This window comes from Alternaria alternata, assembly GCF_001642055.1.
Source record: "Alternaria alternata strain SRC1lrK2f unplaced genomic scaffold CC77scaffold_8, whole genome shotgun sequence".
NCBI lineage: Eukaryota > Fungi > Ascomycota > Dothideomycetes > Pleosporales > Pleosporaceae > Alternaria > Alternaria alternata.
This window is the reverse complement of record NW_017306197.1, coordinates 97,582-116,804: the sequence shown is the minus strand read 5'-3', so window position 1 is coordinate 116,804 and position 19,223 is coordinate 97,582. Positions and strand designations below refer to the sequence as shown.

The following is a 19,223-nucleotide window of genomic DNA, read 5'->3' as shown; positions in this document are numbered from 1 at the left end:
TAGTGAAGCGGGTCATGCAGTCTGGCCGCTATCGCCAACGTCTGCATACGTCTTGCTGAGACAACAAGAGATGGGGTCGTGGATAAGCAATGGCAGGGCGATTAGAGCGTCGCGGAAACGGTTTGGGCGATGAGTTGATGTTGAAGGTCTACAAGAATAAGATGTTCTTGTGTCAGCATACGCGCCACATTTTCTGCAGATCTAGGTACGCCGTGGAACGCCTTATTGGTCACAGCGTCATGCGTCGAGTAACATGCAAGTTACACAAATATATGCAGAATTACCGATAAGACGCATATGCACAGTCAACAAAATTGTGAGCTCTCGCAATCAGGAGAAAATTTGATATCTTGACTTGGCACCAAGGACGATCTACAACTACAGGCTCCACCACGATGCTTTCTTACACGTACACTACTAGCATTTTCTCCACTGAACGTACAAATTCGACGTAAAGCGACCCGCCTCGCGCGTTGCAGCGAGCACACCATTAGCCGGTGTAGCAAATGGTGTTAGCGCTACTTCGCTGTTGATGTTGAAAAGGGCATCACCACCGCAGGGTGACCAGACTGCAGCCGGCACGTTATCCTGCTTGTAGTATTTGCCATGGAACGGACCGTCGATGCTGAGTTCTGACGACGACTGGCTTTGCTGACCAGAGACGTAGTACGTTGACTTTACGACACCAGTGACACCACTATCAAGGTCGCCCCAACCGGTGTAGTCCGCGCTGAAGATGGCGAAGGAGAAGCCAGGGGAGAATTCGAGACCGAGGTTGATTTGGCAGTTCTTTCGCGAGTCTTCTGCCGTCTTCCCGGTGCCGACGCGGGCTGTGAATTGTTGGTTGAAGTCTGCATGTGATAATCAATACGAGAACGAGGATGAGTAAACCAGTGTAATGGAGGCTTACAGATGGGCAAGATGCCATTGTCAGTCCAGTTGATATCGATACTGCCTTGGGGGCAACCCGAGCCGCCAGAGACGACTTTAGTGATCTTGAATGAGTCGGGTGCTTGATTAGTCGGAGCAGCGATCGTTGTCGCCGCAAGGGCTATGGCGGTAAGTGTGTACTTCATCGCGGTGGTGTCTCAGCCTTGTTTCTGACAAACTGGGAAAAAATTAAACAATGTGGTAAGCGAATGCTAGATGATGATTTTCTGGTCAAAGTGTAGTGCTGCTATTCACCAGAGCAACTGTGGGCCACGACCATCTTATATGCCCACGTATTGTCCGAGTACGAGACCTAGAACGCAAGCAGTACATTCTTCACCACACATACTCTAGGAAGCCCTTTGTAAAGACCATAGAGTCTTGTGGCCGGTAGGAGAAGTTTGCTCATTGGCCACATACTCGTGGAGGACGGCGATAGATGGCCACTCGCTACCAACCGGAAACCTTGCATTCATTTGCTGTATTGCTAGTTCGGACATGGCAACGAAGCTGGTAAGGTTGCCATGTTCCTGATATGAGATCTGCCCGTCGATATTGCTCGTAGACTTCTTTACGAGACAGCCGAGAAGCAAGCGAGAACGATAGCCGTCGAATGCAGGGCAATCATGCTCTAGAACATGTCGAGTCTGGGGTAGGGTGAAGACGATTGAGAAAACTCCAATCCAAAAATAGTCATTGTGGAAATTATTGTAGCGTGACAAGTACTAGGCGGGTGCGGCAGAGGCAAATGTTGTATATATTAGATTGACAGACCCGGTCGAGGTCACGAACCAGAAGCGCGACGGCTGATTATGGGCTGGGCTTTCTGGGGAAGCTTTAAGGTTTTAGCGAGCGAGTGAGATTCTTAGACTTGTTTTGACTAACGGAACGGACATGTGTATGTGGGCAAAAGTCGTTGTTCTAGAGTTCGTATGGCTCATCAATGGCAATATAGGTAGTGCTCGTTGTTTGTCCAGTGTCATGTTGTGCGTGGTACTCTTGGGCCGAAAGGTGAGCAATGCTGGTACTAGTGCACTGTAGTCCAGGATACGCGTCGGGTAGGAGGCGACGAGATAAAGGGTCAAATGGTTATTGTAGGTGCATGATCTGGATAAATAGATTGGGAAGTCGCGACAGGGCATGAGCGTCCAAATCGGTACATCCGGGAGCCGATAAGACAAGAAGCATCAGGTAGTAGGTTCAAGAATAATACAATATGATAATTGTATGCAGCAGTAATGTCGCTATGTAGCCCTGGTATCTCCCTTTCCAAATGATCCCAAAGCCGCTTCCGTGATCTCCTGAACACCGTTGTAATACATTACGTTAATGAAAGTGTTGCGCCGAATCTATGCTGAGGTATCGTGATAAAACAAATCGCTTATTGATCAAATGGGAAAGACCTTGCGGAACACACGCCGCCACTTTGGCACATTTTCTTCTTCTTCTTCCACGTCACTAGCAGGCGCATGACGGGGACCAAGCATAGCCAATGCTCGTTGCCGTGCCCATTCTCGTCTGTTATGAGTAGGACTACAGTCTTGTGGATTTTGTGAAGTTGGTGCACTGGCCGGCTGAGGTTGTGGTGGGGCATCAGGTGGCGGCGTAGTGGCCATCTCGATATCATGTGGTCGTGACTGCGTCCGCTCAGGTGCGCTGAAGATACGTCGACCAGAGATAGCTCCGCCTATCCTGTTGCCAAGCGACCCAAAAGCGGCCGCTGGGCGCGCTAGTGAAACTGGCACTGTTGAGGGAGGTGTGGATACGGAACTTGGTTGGGTGTTTGCTGTATGAGCACTGCGCGCTCGCATGCGATTTATATGGCGCTCTCGCCGTACCATGACGTTGGTAATATTGACCGGACAAGCACCTGTAGGCAATACAGTTTGTTTGCACATGGGACATAACGATGAGTGATTGAGGAGGAAGGTATCGATGCACTCAGGATGGAAAATGTGGTGGCACGGAAGCTCGCGCACTTGTGTTTCGTCGACTTCAAAGTCATCCATGCAGATTGGACATGTGGGCTGGGACCATGATGCAGACGTACCAGACGTGGGTACTGTAGGTATCGTGGGTGCAGACGAGTGGCGGAGCAGCTGAGGTCCCTTGTAGCCAGTTTCAGCATCTACGGCGGCGTGTGGGAGATCGTGTGCGTGGTTCGGCGCTTGTGTAGCGGTGGTCTTCTCAGGCTCGTTCGAAGCAGCAGCAGCAGCAACGGCGGGAGCAGTGTGTGTGTGTATGGGTAGTTTGTCGAGAACTTGTTGCGAGACTGTGAGACGCTTGACGCCCAATGCTTCGAGATCGACCTGGCCGTTGAGAACGCGCTCGCGCAGGTCGTTGCGCCGTCTTCGTTGGATGATATGCATGACGAGAGAAGTGATGCTGACAGCCACGAGTAGGACTGCTAAGACGATGACGAGGAAAACCCATAGGCTTGGGAGTTGGCCACCAGAATCAGTACTGACGGTTGCCCACAAGCGCACATAGTCGGTGGAATCGTATATCTGCGAGAGTTGATCGGCATGCGGTACCTGGCTCAAGTTTCCAGAATACTGGTCCAGCTGCTCCATGATGTTCCTCCCCGTCATTGAAGACAGCGCATAGGTGGGAAAGTCATTGGCCGTCTGCCAACTACCGCCATCTTGAAGGTTCCACGCCGCATCGTTGAGCACCGGTGGTTTGGCGTTGCTGTCTCCGGGAAGGTAGGTGAGAAAGGCTTTGGTGGGATGGTTGCGCGCTGCGGTGAAGTATTCGATGGTACACTGCGCCGAGTACCAGGGTGCAACGGCGATGAGTGCGTAATCCTTGTCGGACGGGAGATTGGCTATCCGTGTCGCATTCTCGAGGACGTAGTCTGCCTCCTGTTGCTTGCAGCCAGATGTGTAGACATCAGGTACGTAGAGTATGCCGTAGGGGTCTTGGTTGCCGTCGACGCCTTTGGTGGACAAGGTCTGGATGTTGTTGAGGATGCGGTACTGGAACGAGACGGAATCGTTGAGTGTAATGAACTGGTTGTTGTCGTAGTCGATGCGAAGAGGGTCCGGGAAGTCGATGGTAAAGATACCAATCCTTTGGGCAGCTGTGCGACAGTCAGCGTGCGGTCAGCGAGTTGGTGCCAACGGGCGGCAAAGTGGTGTGACGTACACATGGTGGGCGACACTGGACGATTACACAGGGGCCGCTAATGTGAGCCAACTACAATTCATTGCCGGCAGTCGTGTGGGAAGGCAGTGTGGGCGCAAGCAGGAGGGTATGCAGAGGAAAGAAGAGAATGGCGTGGCTGTGGGTGGTTGCAGCGGTGGTTGTAGAGCGGGAGCGGGTGGCTAGGAATGAAGGCTGGTCGGCTTCGTCAACACTGCCGCCCCTCCCGGATGAGAATGGAGAAGCGCCGAGCTTAGCAAAAAGCTTGTTTCCCTGGCGCGAACAGGAGATTGCGTCAAGAAGGGCAGCATAGGATGGATGCAGGCCCCACTGGACTGGACAGTTGGAGAGGATGCCGTTGTGCATGAATAGTGCCCTGCTCGTCGGTAATGACGTTGACATGGTCGTATCGCAGACGGCACGCCTTTCGCGACCTTGGCGTCTGTCTTCAGGGCTAGCACGAGCCAGTTCCCCAGACGGCGAACAACACCAACAAACGAATGCGCCGGCGATGCGACAATCCAAGACGCCTGCTACCATCCTGCTGCATACCTGCCCTTGGCTAGTCTAGCGCCTGCGACATCTCTCTGCCAGCTCTCAGACGTCGGCCGCCCATCTCGCGTCGTGGACGCGACTGACTTTCTCCCCCGCATTCCATAGCGACGACGACGCTCGTGGACGCGCAATATGGCGCCTCCAGGCGTGAGCAGCAAGGGCAAGGCGACCAAGCCCGGCAAGCCCTCGCAAGCACCGCGCAGCCGAAACACAACGCCGCTGCCCAACGTACGCACTTCGGTCGAGCCTTCTTCCTCTTCGTCCTACTTTGGAAACCGCCTGAGCTCCTACCTCAGAAAGAGCCCCAAGACAGTCGAAGACATACTCGATGGGGGCGCCAACGGCTCTTCCATTCCGACCGGAAAGCTGTTGTTGTCCATGCGCGACGACATCGAGAAGACTGTGCTGAAGAACGTCGAGTCACGCTGCGTGCAGTCCGAAGGTGCGCTGCGGGAACTCATGAACAACAAGAAGAACCGGGCGCCGCGTGAAAGGGAAAAGGACAAGGATGGCGAGGAGCGCGAGCGCAAACATAAGCTCAAGAAGGTGAGCAAGAAACACGACGAGGACGGGAAGCATCCGCCTGCGACCGGTGCCCACGGCCTGGCCAGGCAGGACGGCGGTGACGGCAAAGGTGAGTTTGATACCAGGCAATCACATTTCCCTTGGGACTTTACATATACGATCCCTCCTCGTATACACTACTTCGAATACCCTCCAACATGGCTCCTTCCCAACAGCAGTTGATCGTCAAGCTCAACATGAGAGGACTTCACAGACATCTAACCACGTCTACAGACAACTCCTCGGCCATCTCATCGCCAATATCGCAAGCCCCGCCCTCCGCTGCTGGCAATGGGCCGGCGGATGCTCCCTCGCCCAGTGGCTCTGATGTCTCTCACCAGCCCGCCCCTGCCCCAGCCGTACCGCAATTCCAGACTTTCGGTCCTGACCCCGCCAAATTCGATGACCCTACCGTATACCATATACGCGAGGTTACACCAGGCATGTCGATTGAGGAGAGAAAGGAGATATACTGTGTCGCCGAATTCCCCAAGCACGATCTCCGTGACAGGATAGCCGGTTCACCACCAGCAAAGGACTTCTCCAATGCCAAACCGCCGTCACAGGTCAATGCCACCGTCTTCGCCAACTACGTTGAACCATACATAAGGCCGCTCACCGAAGAGGACGTGGCATTCTTGAAGGAGCGCGGAGACCGTATAGCGCCATTCGTGCTGCCTCGACGCGGCCAGCGACACTACAAGGAGATATGGGCCGAGGAAGATGGCTCTATGCACATAGACTCGAATGACCAACGACCACCACCCAACGTCCCACGTGGAGCAGCAGAGGACATCTCAGACGACGTGCTTGAGACAGATCAAGTGTCTACAGGGCCCCTCCTGTCGCGTCTCCTAGCTACATTACGACCAGAGGGACGCGGTAATCAGAGCGGCCAGAGCGAAACTAATGGAGTCAATGGAGACGCCATGGATATTGATGAAGGCGCAGGTGCGCCTGCAGACACGGCCAACACGAATTCGATACCCGCCGCCGCCCAACTTCCCGACCTCGTTCAGCCGGGCTGGAAACCTCCACCACAGACTGGCCGCACCGACTATGTCGGCATGGAGGACCGCGTACTAATGGAGCTGAAGCACTTTGGCCTGATCTCCGAAGCAGACGCAGAGTCGCAATCATACGATTCTCATTTCGATGACGAAGTAGCCCAACGCCTCCGCTTTCTACAAGAAGAACTCCGCAAGCAGTCCATCATCAATGGCGCACGAAAACAGCGCCTTCTCGAGCTCACAGAAGAGCGCATAGCTCAGCAAGAGTACAACACTATAGCCGACGATCTCGACAACCAACTCAACGCCGCCTACCTCAAGCGTAACCGCAATATTGGCAAAGGCAAGAAACAAAACAAGCGGCCGGGTGGTGCAGGAGGTGGAAGCCATCCAGTGGCTAACGCTGGCATTTCGAGGCCGGGCGTGGGCGAGCCAATTCGCACTCTTATGGAAAGAAGACAACAATGGATCAACACGATAGGACCTGTTGTCAACTACGGAAAGACTGGTTTGCCAACCGAGACCATCTTCGGGGAAGAGAAGATGAAAGAGCTGGAGAACAGGGAGGTGGAGATCTGGAATACAGAGGCCGATGAGTAGGTTTCCCGGCACGTGCAAACTCAATTGGAGCAGGATGATGCTAGGCGTAGGGCTGAAGCGTCGGCCTTGTTGAATGCACATCCAACTGTTGAAAATGACGATACTTGATGGCGCAAAACAGACACACCCAGGTGGGAATTGCCTGTGGTCAGTCTTTCGGGCATAGCACGGCGTAAAGGTATCAGGATCACACATGTGATCTGAGGTTATTGATTGGACTTGCATAAGACTGTATTCAAAAGTCAGGCGTTAACAGGTTGGCTAGCCTCTGGACATTTCAGAGCCGCTATCTTACCTTTTTCGATTGAACACTACCCATGGCTATTTGCTCACCAGCTTCCCACGTGTATAGATGACGCATGCATGCAGTTCACGAGATTGGTGAATATCGAAATCGCTTCCAACCATCAAGATAGAAACCTGGCTCACCACGTTTTTAACCGGCGTCAAAAGATGGTTGCGGCGTGCGTATTGGGGCTGTGTCAAGACTCTTCGAGCGAGCGAATGACAGTAGGGTGCTCGCTTATGCTTTTGGAAGCTACCCACTTGCGTTGACTCAATGGGGTTTGTGAACTCGACATGGCAACTCAGATCTATCTGACCTGATGATCGATTCAGGTCAGGACGCACTATTGCTATAGAAGTCAAGCTTTGGGCCATTGATAGTTTCTACGATAAATCCTATGGACGAATCGGTAACGCTGTTAGGTTCCTAACTACTACAAAGTCAACTGAGTTGTTGATTATTCGTTGTATGGAGGTTGGAAAGCCCCGTTATGCGACGTGTGATTGGATAGCCTGTCTCCACGGTCAGACACCACGGACTCATGAATCGTATCTCTTCAAGCCTGATCCGCAGAGCCGCATCTAATCTCTCCCAAGACCCTCGATTGGGAAGTAAGGTCGTCCTCTTTAGGTTATCTGATCCATGGACCAGTATCACGACCTGCATATAGCAACGGATTGCTTCGCCCTGCGCAGTAACGTTCGCAAGTGGACAGAAAATACACATAGACTTACCACCTTGGTGTAAGTGTGCCAGGGCTTTCTAGCGATATGCAGGATAATGTCTGTAGGAGCATGATAGAGACGCGCAGGCGGTAGGAGGGTGTGCTGCCCAGTGACATGGGAAGTTATTTTGAGCTGCAGGCGGTGCTTGCCCAATTCGGCTAGCAGAACGCTAGCCGTGGGGAAATCAGGGAGGGCAGTCCTACACTGCACGATCGATCAATCGAACGAACAACGCACAGGTACCTGGATACCTTCCGTTCCTTCTTATTCTTCAAAGTATGCCATGCACTTGAGTTACCTGTACGGTACTTATTGAACACTGTACTCGCTACTTGGGGAGCGGGTGCGGCAGCTTATCGCAATGGTGAGCGCACTCAGAATACTCAAAACGACACACAACCACCATAACTGCCTTCACTTCGGTTGCCGTCCGCTTTGGATCTCTTACCTTGGTAACAGACTATCCAGAAAACGCTGAAAAGTAGGTTATGCAGGTCTGTAAGCACAGTGAGGCTGACACATCGGCCGCTCATTGGACGTTGTGTCTGCACAGATACCAAAACATATTTTCTCTCGCACAGCCCGCCTTACACCTGCATGAGGCATGAACTATTCTGCGCAATCCTCCCCACCCACCAATACACCTCAAGAACGTGGAGTCAAGGATCAGGATAGCTGCAGCCGCTGTTGCGGCCAACAAGCATGCGTTATGCAGTGAACAGACCTTATTGAGGCATGTGTAGGTGGCTTGACGGGTAGCAGGGTATGAGGGCTGAGACATGCGGGTGCGCTAATCATGGCAGATGGTAATACTGCGATGTAGGTCTATGCAGCAGATCCAAGATCTAAATCTTACCTACACCACAGTGATGGATCCGGGTAAGGCAAGTATCGTAGGATGCTGGTTAATATATAAAGGCGGTGGAGTGCTCGAGAGCTGGACTTGGCTACACATGGCTGGTAGTACAACGCTCAGCTTACTCTCTACTCGACACCGACTCTTCGAAAGAGGCTGCATAGTCGACTATAATGTCTATTGCATCACGGCCGTTTCTTTGGCGTTCACCAGTCATAATCGATAACAAAAAAACGTCACTCAACATGTCTTCACCTACATCAGCACCGAAGACATCCACACCTAGGAAAATCAACAACCTGAAGCTCAGAGCTTCATGCGACTCTTGCGCTGCGTCAAAAGTCAAGTGCAGCAAAGAGCATCCGATCTGTGCACGATGCTCCGTCATCAACTCGACATGTATATATGGTGTTTCGAGAAAACACGGAAAACCAGGCCGGACGAGGAAGAGAAACGCAGACGGAACTCCGTTCGTCAAAGCCGCGAAGCAGTGTCTATCTCCAGGGAGCAGCGAGTTCAGTTTGTTCAGCCTCCAACCGGAACCTACCCTTCAACAGACGGATCTAGAAATCGCATCGAATTGGGCCTCTGACTGGTCGCCTACACCAAGCTTGTCAGCCACTCCAGGCTTCGAGTTCGAAACTGTACCAGAATTATCATACGCAAGCGACGTTCATTCAGACACGACCCATATTGATAATACTGTTCTACCAACACAACCAGCTCGACCAGGACCAGGATCGACCATCGAATTAAACCGTCTCTTCCGAGACCCGTTCACAGAGGAGCAAACAGCGCAATCTGACCACTCTAGTTGGCAAGCTCTTAGAGAATACATAGGCGGCAATGACATAAACCCCATGGACTATTACTCGACCGGCCCAAAGAACGCAGAGCATCTACGTTCCGTCTCTTCCGTCTCCATACCATATAGCCCGATCAGTCAAGCTACAGGGACGAATGATGCAATGGCACCATATTTCAACTCCTCGATGGACAACTTTCATTGCTGCTATACATCGGCCTACTCAATCCTTGATACTCTGAGGCACGTCAGGCATACACATCCGGCATTTACCAAGGGTCCGTTCGAGGCTGTTCTCCTGACTTCTCAATCAGCCATAAGGAACGTTTTGGAGCTTCTTAATTGTCCTTGCTCGTCAGATCCACACCTCGCTATGCTATACTCAAGTATAACATCCAAGATTCTGACCTGGTACCAGACTGCCGCTGGTGTACACCCTCCTGTCCAATCCAGTACCTTGGTATCAGCATCGTTTTGTTGGAGCAACAGCCAGTCATTACGCTCTTCGCAGCCTGCTTTTCCAACTCCATCTGTGCCGAGCATCATTAAGGGTGAGAGCTTCGATCCGTACGTGCAGCAATCTCAGCATCAACACTACGACTTTGAAGACCTTGAGCAGCAGAACTATAGAAGACAGGTGATATTGCTTGAGCTACAAGGTTGTGAACAACTCGTCAGGGCACTAGCTAATTGGGGAGGGAATAGCGCGGCCTGCGAGCAAGCAGAGCACCTGTATAACATACTAGGCAGATGGTTGAAGACCGAGCTACACAAAACAGTCAAAGGCATCGAGAGCAGGAACTCTCAGTCGGGTTGAGGTGCTCCAACGGAATGAAGTTATGAATTGAACGAGGGGATGCATTGTAATCATCATGCTTTCAGGTGGCTGGTAATTGTCAGACTTGATAAATAGTAATCATAATCAAACAATTCTGAATTTGCGAAGCTATAGCATCGGTGAAGCTTATTCTGGTCTGTTCTCGGCGTATAGTTCAAGAACACAATGAAGATAACATTAGTGGCGGTGTTCATGAGCTACTGTGGAGCCACACCCCGGATTACCCCAGTGCACGTGGCACGTTCACATGCCTCGGCTCAAACCGCAGCCAGCCTCATAGCACTTACTCACATGCCAGCCAAGTACACCATTACTAGACCTCCGCCATCGACTTTACGATTGGGAAATGAAAATCTTCCTAGGGAGGATGTACACGGTCAACCATGGCCGCCCAGTCCACCTTACGCCAGCCTCATGACCCTCTCTTAGCACTCTACGACCATTATGCGACGCGCCTCAAGTCCCGCGTCCGCAGCGCTTCGAAGGTCACGAAGCTTCTGACTACCATCACCCTTCTACTCACCATAATAGGCGCAGGATATGGAGGTACCCGATGGTACAAGAGCCGGCGTGCAGAGAAAGAGACTGGCCGACGCTTGCTGAGGAGGAACTCCGGACTCAAGAACAAAGACGGCTCCAGGACAATATACGTTCCCTACCGCGACTCGACGTCCAAAGTAGTCATCCATCCCACCAAACAAACCACATTCGATGCTCATCGTAGACTTTTCCTCCAGCCCCCACGCGCAGCCCGCATGGCTGATACCACGTCGAGCGATCCGCAAGCGCCGCCGCCACAAACGAAGCCGGGTCTCAATCTGGCTTTCCTACACCAGTTTCTAAGCCTGTTGAACATCATGATACCACGTTGGAACAGCAAGGAGACGGGTCTCTTGGTCAGCCATAGCGTCTTCCTCATGCTGCGGACATATCTCTCCCTCGTCGTAGCGCGCCTCGATGGAGAGATCGTGCGCGATCTCGTCGCGGGCAATGGAAAGGCTTTCTTGTGGGGTATAGTCCAATGGCTGGGTGTAGGCACATTTTCCTCGTACACGAATGCCATGATCAAGTTCTTGCAGAGCAAGGTTTCCATCGCATTCCGGACACGGCTCACGAGATACATTCACGACTTGTACCTGAACGATCACTTGAATTACTACAAGCTCCAAAATCTGGATGGAGGCGTAGGAGCTGGAGCAGACCAGTATATCACGCAAGATCTGACATTGTTCTGCGCGAGTGCCGCGTCGTTGTATTCGAGCCTGGGAAAACCGTTTGTGGATCTATGCGTCTTCAATTACCAGCTCTACCGTTCTCTAGGACCTCTGGCTTTGACTGGTTTGTTAAGCAACTACTTCCTCACAGCGACAGTGCTACGGAAACTCTCTCCACCATTTGGCAAACTAAAAGCCGTCGAAGGTCGAAGAGAAGGCGAGTTCCGCGCACTGCACTCTCGTCTCATCGCAAACGCCGAAGAAGTCGCTTTCTACGGTGGTGACGAAATGGAAAAGCACTTCCTCGAACGTGGTTTCAAGGATCTTAAACACTGGATGGAAGGCATCTACAGCCTCAAGATCCGGTACAATATGCTCGAAGATTTTGTCCTCAAATACTCATGGTCAGCTTTCGGATACCTCGTTACGTCGCTTCCCGTCTTCTTGCCTGAATGGGGCGGTGCAGGAGGCACACCTGAGCTGCCTGGAGGCGAGAAATCACACCGCGAGCGAAGTCGCATGAAGGACTTCATCACGAACAAGCGACTTATGTTGTCTCTTGCAGACGCTGGCGGTCGTATGATGTATAGTATCAAAGACCTCTCTGAACTGGCCGGCTATACATCCCGCGTCTATACATTGATCAGCACACTCCATCGCGTTCATGCAGATGCATACTATCCTCCGCCCGGTACGCGACCTGAACTTTATTCCGTCTCCGACATTCAAGGCACAGTTCACAAGGGTTTTGACGGAATTCGTCTTGAACACGTTCCAGTTGTTGCCCCAGCCTTGCATCCAATGGGCGGCGAAGAACTCCTAGAGTCTCTGTCCTTTATTGTTCATTCCGGTGAGCATCTTCTCATCACTGGTCCCAATGGCTGCGGCAAGAGCGCCGTCTCACGCATAGTCGCCGGTCTCTGGCCCGCATACCGTGGTCTTGTTAGTCGTCCACGTAGCATTGGCGTAGATGGCATCATGTTCCTCCCTCAACGACCCTACCTCTCCACTGGCACCCTCCGTGACCAAGTCATCTACCCTCACACCGATGCCGACATGAAGGATGCCGGCCGCCGCGACTTTGAACTTTCCCAGGTCCTCGAAGAGGCGAAACTTGGCTATCTACCTGACAGGGAAGGCGGCTGGGACACGAAGAAAGTATGGAAAGACGTTTTCAGTGGTGGTGAGAAGCAGAGAATGGGCATTGCAAGATTACTTTACCATGAACCACGGTATGCGTTTGTGGACGAAGGAACAAGTGCGGTCAGTAGTGATGTGGAGGGCTTGCTCTACGAACGCGCAAAGGCGAAGGGAATAAGTACGTTCTCTAGTTATCTCTTTTTTTTTCTTCGATATAACATTGACTAACTTATTGATTCTAGCGTTAATCACAATATCCACCCGCGCATCCCTAAAGCGTTACCACGATTACACACTGACTCTTGGCATGGGTGATCACGGTGATGAGTGGGACTTCCAACGCATAGGTACGCAGTCTGAGAAATCGAGTGTGGATAAGGAACTCGCAGAGCTGAGGGAGAGGCTGGCTAAAGTGGAGGAGTGGAAAAAGAGGAGAGAGGAGATCGAGGCAGAGTTGAACAGAGTGTGGGTAGAAGCCAAAGATGGAGAAGGCGACGAAGAGAGTCAAGAACTGGCCCCACCGCCATATCTAGAAAGAGAAGAGGAAGACTATGCGATCAATGCAGATGATGGTGGTCAGGAAGAGGCGGTCCAGAGTGGCAGTGAAGACACATCTGCATCTATCTAACAACGTAGAAAAAAGAGAGATATATATTTCTGTTACTGCAACGAGAGCTAGGCAGGCCCTGCATTAAGAGTGCCTCAGCCGTTGATCTTTGTTTGGTGCAAGACACAAAAAAAGAACAGAGAGCGGGCAAAAACATACAACAGCGGGGATTCGCCAGTGGTCACCCACCTGACTACTAATCCGCCGGTATCTTGCTTAACTAGGGCTGAGCGAACGGGAAGCCGTGATCTCAAGATCCTATGGTCGTATGTGACAGTACTGGTCATTTGACCGGTCTATAAACCTCGGGTGTTGGTGTGGTCAGCGTATACCAGAAACAAAATCTGCGGGCAGCATCCGACTTCAACGCGAATGTACAGTTATCTTATTGCTCTTCCTCTCTGTTGAGGAAACGCCAGACCATGCAAATGCTACTACGATTGTACAACTATTAATACATTTTTACGCTTCAATACGCTCGCTAAAAATCAAAGGCCGTCTACTAGTATTTCTTCTTTCGATGCCGTACATGAGGATCCTGCCCCTTCCGATTCCTCTTCTGCCTGTCCGTTGGCGGTCTGTATGGTTCTTTGCCATATTCCTCTCGGTACAAGCTCAGCATGTATTCATCGACGTGTCTCCGTTCCTTTTCGTTGCCGTCAACATCCAGATCTTCGTCCGCTTTAGTGGTAGCTGCGGCTTCAGAGACAGCCCTCGTAGCGTTGAGGCTCTCGTTGAAGTCGACTTGATCTTCCTGAATTTCATCCACAATCTCCTTTTGCGCAATGGAAGCTGCAGTACGATCTTCCGTATCTTCTACGTTGCCCATAACACGTGCGTCGCCAAGGAGTCCAATCTTCTCGCCGAGCACACGTTCCATGGCTGCGCCAGCTTCGTCGGTAGTGTCGATGCCCATATTCTCGTCAAGCGCGTCGCGCCAGGTAACCTTGTTGAACGTGTCTGTGGTGAAGTCACCCTTTTGAATAATGACGTCGTCGAGAAGACGTTTTTGATTGGACTTTCGGAGGATGTTGGCTTCGATGGTGTATTCGCTGACAAACTTGTAGATGTGTACGTCGCGTGTTTGACCGATACGATGGGCTCGATCTTGACATTGCTTGTCCATTGCAGGGTTCCAGTCAAGATCATAGAAGATGACGCTATCAGCACCTGTGAGATTGATACCGAGACCACCAGATCGGGATGACAGGATAAAGCATAGAATGCGAGGGTCGGTATTGAAGCGGTCTGTAAGAATTTGGCGCTGTTCGATCTTGGTAGATCCGTCAAGACGTAGATAGCGATACCCATGGATATTGAGGAACTGCTCGAGGATATCGAGAACCTTTGTCATCTGCGTGAAGATGAGCGCACGGTGACCACCAGCTTGCAGATCTCGTAGTAGCGTTGCAAGACGCTGAAGCTTGCCACAGTCGTATTGAAGAAGACGTTTGTCTGGGAAGGCGATGGATTGTCTAATGCGTGAAGCATGGAAGGGATCTTTTTCATGTGCTGCCTCCGACGATTGGATTAGCTGAACACCGCGTCTGGACAAGGTCAGAGGAGCAAGCTCCTCCGCTGCAACAGCAGGTGTAACACATGTGAAGCGAGTGATGAGAGGCTCCATGGCCTCAGCACGCTGTTCCAATGTAGGGATCATGTCGTGGAAGTGTGTAATTTGTTGATCGTGCCAGTGTGACAACACACGATGGGAGCGTGGTGATCTGAAGCCGAGAAGGCCATGGTGTTGGCGAACAATGTCGTAATGGATTGCCTCCTCTTGCTTCGGTTGCATTTGCGCCTGGCCAAAGCCATGATAATTCGGATGCGTAGTGTGGTGCGTTCGGTACAGGAGCGGCTTAGGTACCTTCTTTCCTTCTGTGATAGCCCCGAACGTGAAATCATGCCAATCAACGGTGACCGCCTCGACAATGTCCTTTCCGTATATAGGCATAAACTGAGTACGAGCGCGAGTGAGATTAAGACAAGTTTGCAGGTGATCTCGAACAGCCACTTGCTCTCGCTTGGCCATGGCTGCCATGGTCGATTGTAGTGGGGAGGTACCCTTGTCGGTCGGTTTGTTGATGCGCCGTGTTTGGCGCTCAATCAAGTCTTCTAGAGGCCGTGTGGCACGAATAGGATAGGTACGTCGAGCATGGCCTAATTGAGTCTGTTCCCGTCGCGCAAATACCAGATTCAGAGCGTCTAAGTTTACTTGCTTGTCTTCCATGCCCTCTTGCAAGCGCTTCCGAATGAGGAAGTCCTTGATCTCGTACTGAGCGGCAACCGACTTGGGCATAGCCATGGACGTTACAATAGCTCGCGTTTCGAACAGGTCGGGGTGATTGCAGACTTTTCGTAATGACATTAAGCAATTGATAATCGACATGTAGTTTCCGGAGGACAAGATCTCCTTGGTCGAAGCACGGCCCATGAATCCGTCATAAAGCTGTCGTTGCCGCTTAGAAAGCTTACAGTAGACAACATGCTCATATTTTCCAGGCATTTGCTTCTCAACCTCCGACTTCAGTCGTCGAAGCAGATATGGCCGAAGTACTTCATGGAGCCGTTTGACCACCTTCTGCGCTTCTGCGTCGAGTTGTTGTCTTCCCTGGTCGAGAATCTGCGACGTAGGATTCTTCAACGCTAGCGTGAATTCTTCTAGACCCGCGATGCGACCCTCTCCAGCAAATCCAGCTGGCATCAAGAAATACAGCAACGACCAAAGCTCGTCGATATTGTTCTGCAAAGGCGTACCGGTCAACAGGAGCCGCCGCTCTGTCCGAAGGTTAAGCATGGTCTGCCATCGTTGTGATTTGAAATTCTTGATGTTATGGGCTTCGTCGAGCACCAGGTAGCGCCAGGGCCGCATCTTGAATGCTGCTGCATCCTGGAGGATGAGCTGGTATGAAGTAATGACAACATTGTACATGTCCTTTCCAGTGTTGCGCCAGCCTGAGCGCTTTCGTTTTCGCTCGTTGATGTCGCCATAGTACGTCAAGATCTTGAAGCCTGGCAAGAACTTCTTAAACTCCATCTCCCAATTGAGCATGACGCTAGTGGGCACTACGACTAGATGCGGACCCCATATTTCGCGACGAACAGCAAGGTATGCAAGGAGCGAGATCGTCTGTATAGTTTTTCCTAGACCCATCTCGTCTGCGAGGATACCGTTAGTATCAGACTCGTATAGATTCGCTAGCCAATCTAGTCCGTCGTGTTGGTACTCTCGGAGGGTACCGCGTAGCAAGAACGGCACCTCGGTTCTTGGTGGAGAAGACGTGTGCCGAGATCTAGAAGCACTCTTGGATCGTACTACATCTTCCATTGGAGTTGACTCAGCAATCTCGATGGAAGGAGCCGGCTGTGCCGCAGTGTCCCCATTGACATGTGGCTCATCTACCTCAGCGACGGAATCATGGCCGTTCACACGAGGCTTCTCTTCAGTGGTTTCCGCAGGCGACGGAGCATGACCGTTTGGCTGTTCTATTTGGGGGGACGATTCTTCTGATTTCATGTCGTCAATCGTGGTCTTGGCAGCCTCTTTCAGTTTCTTGATGTCTTTAGGTGCCAAAAAGCCCATCATGCCCAGTTCTTCTTCCTCGCTCTCTTGATCATCGTCATCTTCCGATTCGCCTGCTTCTTCACCATCGTCGTCACTTCCCGAGCCTTCGTTGCTTGACCAAGCCTCGCTACCGGATTCTGAGCCCTTGTCGTCTTCAGAATCTAGCAAAGCATCATCAACCTGATCAAGTTCGATCGTAGCAGGGTCGATGTAACCTGGCTTTTTCTTCTCCTCATCTTCTTCGTTGTCATTGAAGCCGTTGGTATGTTGGAAAGTATTTTCGGGGGGTTCGCTGGTATCTTCGTCTTCAAGATCAGGGTCTGGCGTTGGCGCAGGAGTACCCTCTTCCGCATCAGCCTGCTCATCGTCGTCATCTTCTGAGTTCGCTTCAGCTTCGGAGCTACTCTCTGGAATATCGGGAAGTTGTCCATATTTCTCGCGTAGCTGTTCGGCTGTGAGGTTCGCATCTTCATCCTGTTCGTTTTCTTGTTCGCTATCGGAGCTGGAAGACATAATGTCATCGTCGTGTTGTTGTTCTGAGGCGTGCGACACCCCGCTTTCAGATTCCATCTCATCGAAATCGCGGTCTTCGCTGACCAGGGAAGATGCGCCATCGCCCGCATTACGGCCACCCAGAATCTCTTGTGCCTGGTTGAACATGTCATCCATAGCCTTGTGTCCGAGCTGCAACTGCTCCTCTTCGTATTTGGCCACACGCTCTTTATCGATCTCAACCTTGACCAAGCCCCACGCGTCCTTGACATCTTTCACAAGCTGCTTGTACCTTGTCACCTGTCGCTCAGTTTCTTCTTGTTCAATCTCATCTTGACTCTTGCGCTTGAACTTGTTCTTCCAGAAGTCATATGCCTCCCTAGCCAGGATCTTAGCCGTCCGCCGATGTGCCACCTTTTCCTCTTTCAGCAGCTTGCCGAAGTGTAGAGCATGCGCCACCACGTGATCCCAATGACCATACTGTGGAGGCGGTTCTGGGGCTGCTTCAGGTGCATACACACTACATCGTGTCTGGCTCAAAACTCCATGCTCAGCAGCTTCGACGATCTGTAAGCGACGCTCGGCCTCCTCCTCAGCCTTCTCTTGTGTTGTCCTGAGCGCCTCTTCGCCGTCTAGTGGGTCGTCCTGCCCTAACCACTCTTCGAGGGATGCGTACTCTGACTTGGGCGGGGCATGTGCGGGATGTCGATTCGGAGGGTCGGGCTTTCGCAGTCGCAGGCGAAGACGAGGGGCGGGCATTGCCGGATTCGAGTCGTCGGGCGATCCATAAAGGCCGGCATAGGGGTCATGTCCATTGGTTTCGGCATCGTCCACGGGTTCGTCACCTAGATCGTCAGTGGGCGCCTGAGCGCCCCTCCGAGAGCGTCCGACCCGCTTGCGCGTGCCTTCGGGCGACCCATTTTGAAGTGCTGGCGATGCGACTGGGGATGTTGTCGCAAGTCCAGATGGCTTCCTCTGGCGCTCAGATTTGCGCGCCGGGGTTACCAAGGACTGTGCAGAAGCCTTCTTCGTGATAGTGGACGGCGTCTTTCCTTTCGGGACAGACATGGGCCCTGAGCCATTGCGCGACTCCCGCTTGACACCATTCTTAGGGGTGCCATTCGTTTGCGTCGTCTTACTAGCCGGTCGTGAATTCCGCTTTACAGGCTCTGGCGTCGGCGGTGCAGTGTCCTTGTTTACACGCGACGACTTTCTGACGCCATTCTCGAACACAGTCGTGGGCCCATCAGCCACGAAAGACTTCCAGGGCGGCGATACGGCGCGTGATGCTGAGCGACGCGGTGTGGCATCTTCGAGTTTCCGCCGCTTTGTCGGGCGCTCAATGACGCCACCATCATCGCCATTTACTGGCGCCAGCTGATCCTCGTCCTTGATCACAGTTGCGCTATCAATCTCGATGCTGTCTCCATTTTGTGTGCTGTCGGATGCGTCGTGGGCGTCGATCGAGTCGCGTGGTGGAATGGAGTCGATGTCGCGATCCGCGGCGGTAACTTCTTCCATTCAGGAAGGGCGAAAGAGGCGGCCTGGGGAGCCTGGAGACCACCCGGCGCGCGGCCAAATCGACATATATCAGCTCAAATTCGGAGTCGCAAGATAGCCTGACGCGTGCTGATAGCGGTGAAGGGGTCAGATTTTAAATATCTGTTCGCGTTGGGATGATGCTGTAATGTGTCGATGTCGTGAGATGTTAAAAACAGAGCCGGCGATAATGTTTGGTAGGGATCACACGCTAAGTACCGGCACGGGCGCGCATGCTATCCCCTCGACGTGAAATACAACAAGATGGTAGTATCTACACTTCTGGATGCTGTGATTGTGGCTGTCTAAAGTCTCCGCAAATTCTCCCAGGCAGGCGTCAGGCTCTTCGGTCG

General features: G+C 52.1%; 6 protein-coding genes across 6 annotated transcripts; 3 read left to right on the top strand and 3 right to left on the bottom strand.

Moving 5' to 3' along the window:
* Positions 1–417: 417 nt before the first annotated feature.
* CC77DRAFT_933679 (hypothetical protein) lies at positions 418–1,076 on the bottom strand (the record flags this gene model as incomplete). Its single annotated transcript, XM_018534334.1, has 2 exons — positions 418–851; positions 911–1,076. 2 exons carry the CDS (start codon positions 1,074–1,076, stop codon positions 418–420), a joined length of 600 nt encoding a protein of 199 aa, XP_018386852.1.
* Positions 1,077–2,151: 1,075 nt separating this feature from the next.
* CC77DRAFT_1019363 (hypothetical protein) lies at positions 2,152–4,441 on the bottom strand. Its single transcript, XM_018524819.1, has 2 exons — positions 4,078–4,441; positions 2,152–4,012 (listed from the first exon to the last, which is right to left on the bottom strand). The coding sequence occupies exons 1-2, from the start codon at positions 4,079–4,081 to the stop codon at positions 2,319–2,321; spliced, it is 1,698 nt and encodes a 565-aa protein (XP_018386851.1). The 5' UTR covers positions 4,082–4,441; the 3' UTR covers positions 2,152–2,318.
* A 320-nt stretch (positions 4,442–4,761) lies between these two features.
* On the top strand, positions 4,762–6,803 carry CC77DRAFT_933365 (hypothetical protein; the record flags this gene model as incomplete). Its single annotated transcript, XM_018534314.1, has 2 exons — positions 4,762–5,263; positions 5,428–6,803. 2 exons carry the CDS (start codon positions 4,762–4,764, stop codon positions 6,801–6,803), a joined length of 1,878 nt encoding a protein of 625 aa, XP_018386850.1.
* Positions 6,804–8,915: 2,112 nt separating this feature from the next.
* On the top strand, positions 8,916–10,292 carry CC77DRAFT_933604 (hypothetical protein; the record flags this gene model as incomplete). The annotated part of the gene is made up of 1 exon (XM_018534329.1): positions 8,916–10,292. The coding sequence occupies one exon, from the start codon at positions 8,916–8,918 to the stop codon at positions 10,290–10,292; it is 1,377 nt and encodes a 458-aa protein (XP_018386849.1).
* A 314-nt stretch (positions 10,293–10,606) lies between these two features.
* On the top strand, positions 10,607–13,620 carry CC77DRAFT_1093779 (hypothetical protein). The gene is made up of 2 exons (XM_018529702.1): positions 10,607–12,845; positions 12,910–13,620. The coding sequence occupies exons 1-2, from the start codon at positions 10,697–10,699 to the stop codon at positions 13,293–13,295; spliced, it is 2,535 nt and encodes an 844-aa protein (XP_018386848.1). The 5' UTR covers positions 10,607–10,696; the 3' UTR covers positions 13,296–13,620.
* On the bottom strand, positions 13,621–19,220 carry CC77DRAFT_1019360 (helicase swr1). The gene has a single exon (XM_018524818.1). It carries the CDS (start codon positions 18,850–18,852, stop codon positions 13,777–13,779), a length of 5,076 nt encoding a protein of 1,691 aa, XP_018386847.1. The 5' UTR covers positions 18,853–19,220; the 3' UTR covers positions 13,621–13,776.
* Between the last annotated feature and the right edge of the window lie 3 nt (positions 19,221–19,223).

Excerpts from the sequence above, each read along its gene's own strand:
- CC77DRAFT_1093779 (XM_018529702.1), top strand. The coding sequence starts at position 10,697 with ATGGCCGCCCAGTCCACCTTACGCCAGCCTCATGACCCTCTCTTAGCA. Across the intron at positions 12,846-12,909 it reads CGCAAAGGCGAAGGGAATAA|CGTTAATCACAATATCCACC; the intron begins GTACGTTCTCTA and ends TATTGATTCTAG.
- CC77DRAFT_1019360 (XM_018524818.1), bottom strand. The coding sequence starts at position 18,852 with ATGGAAGAAGTTACCGCCGCGGATCGCGACATCGACTCCATTCCACCA.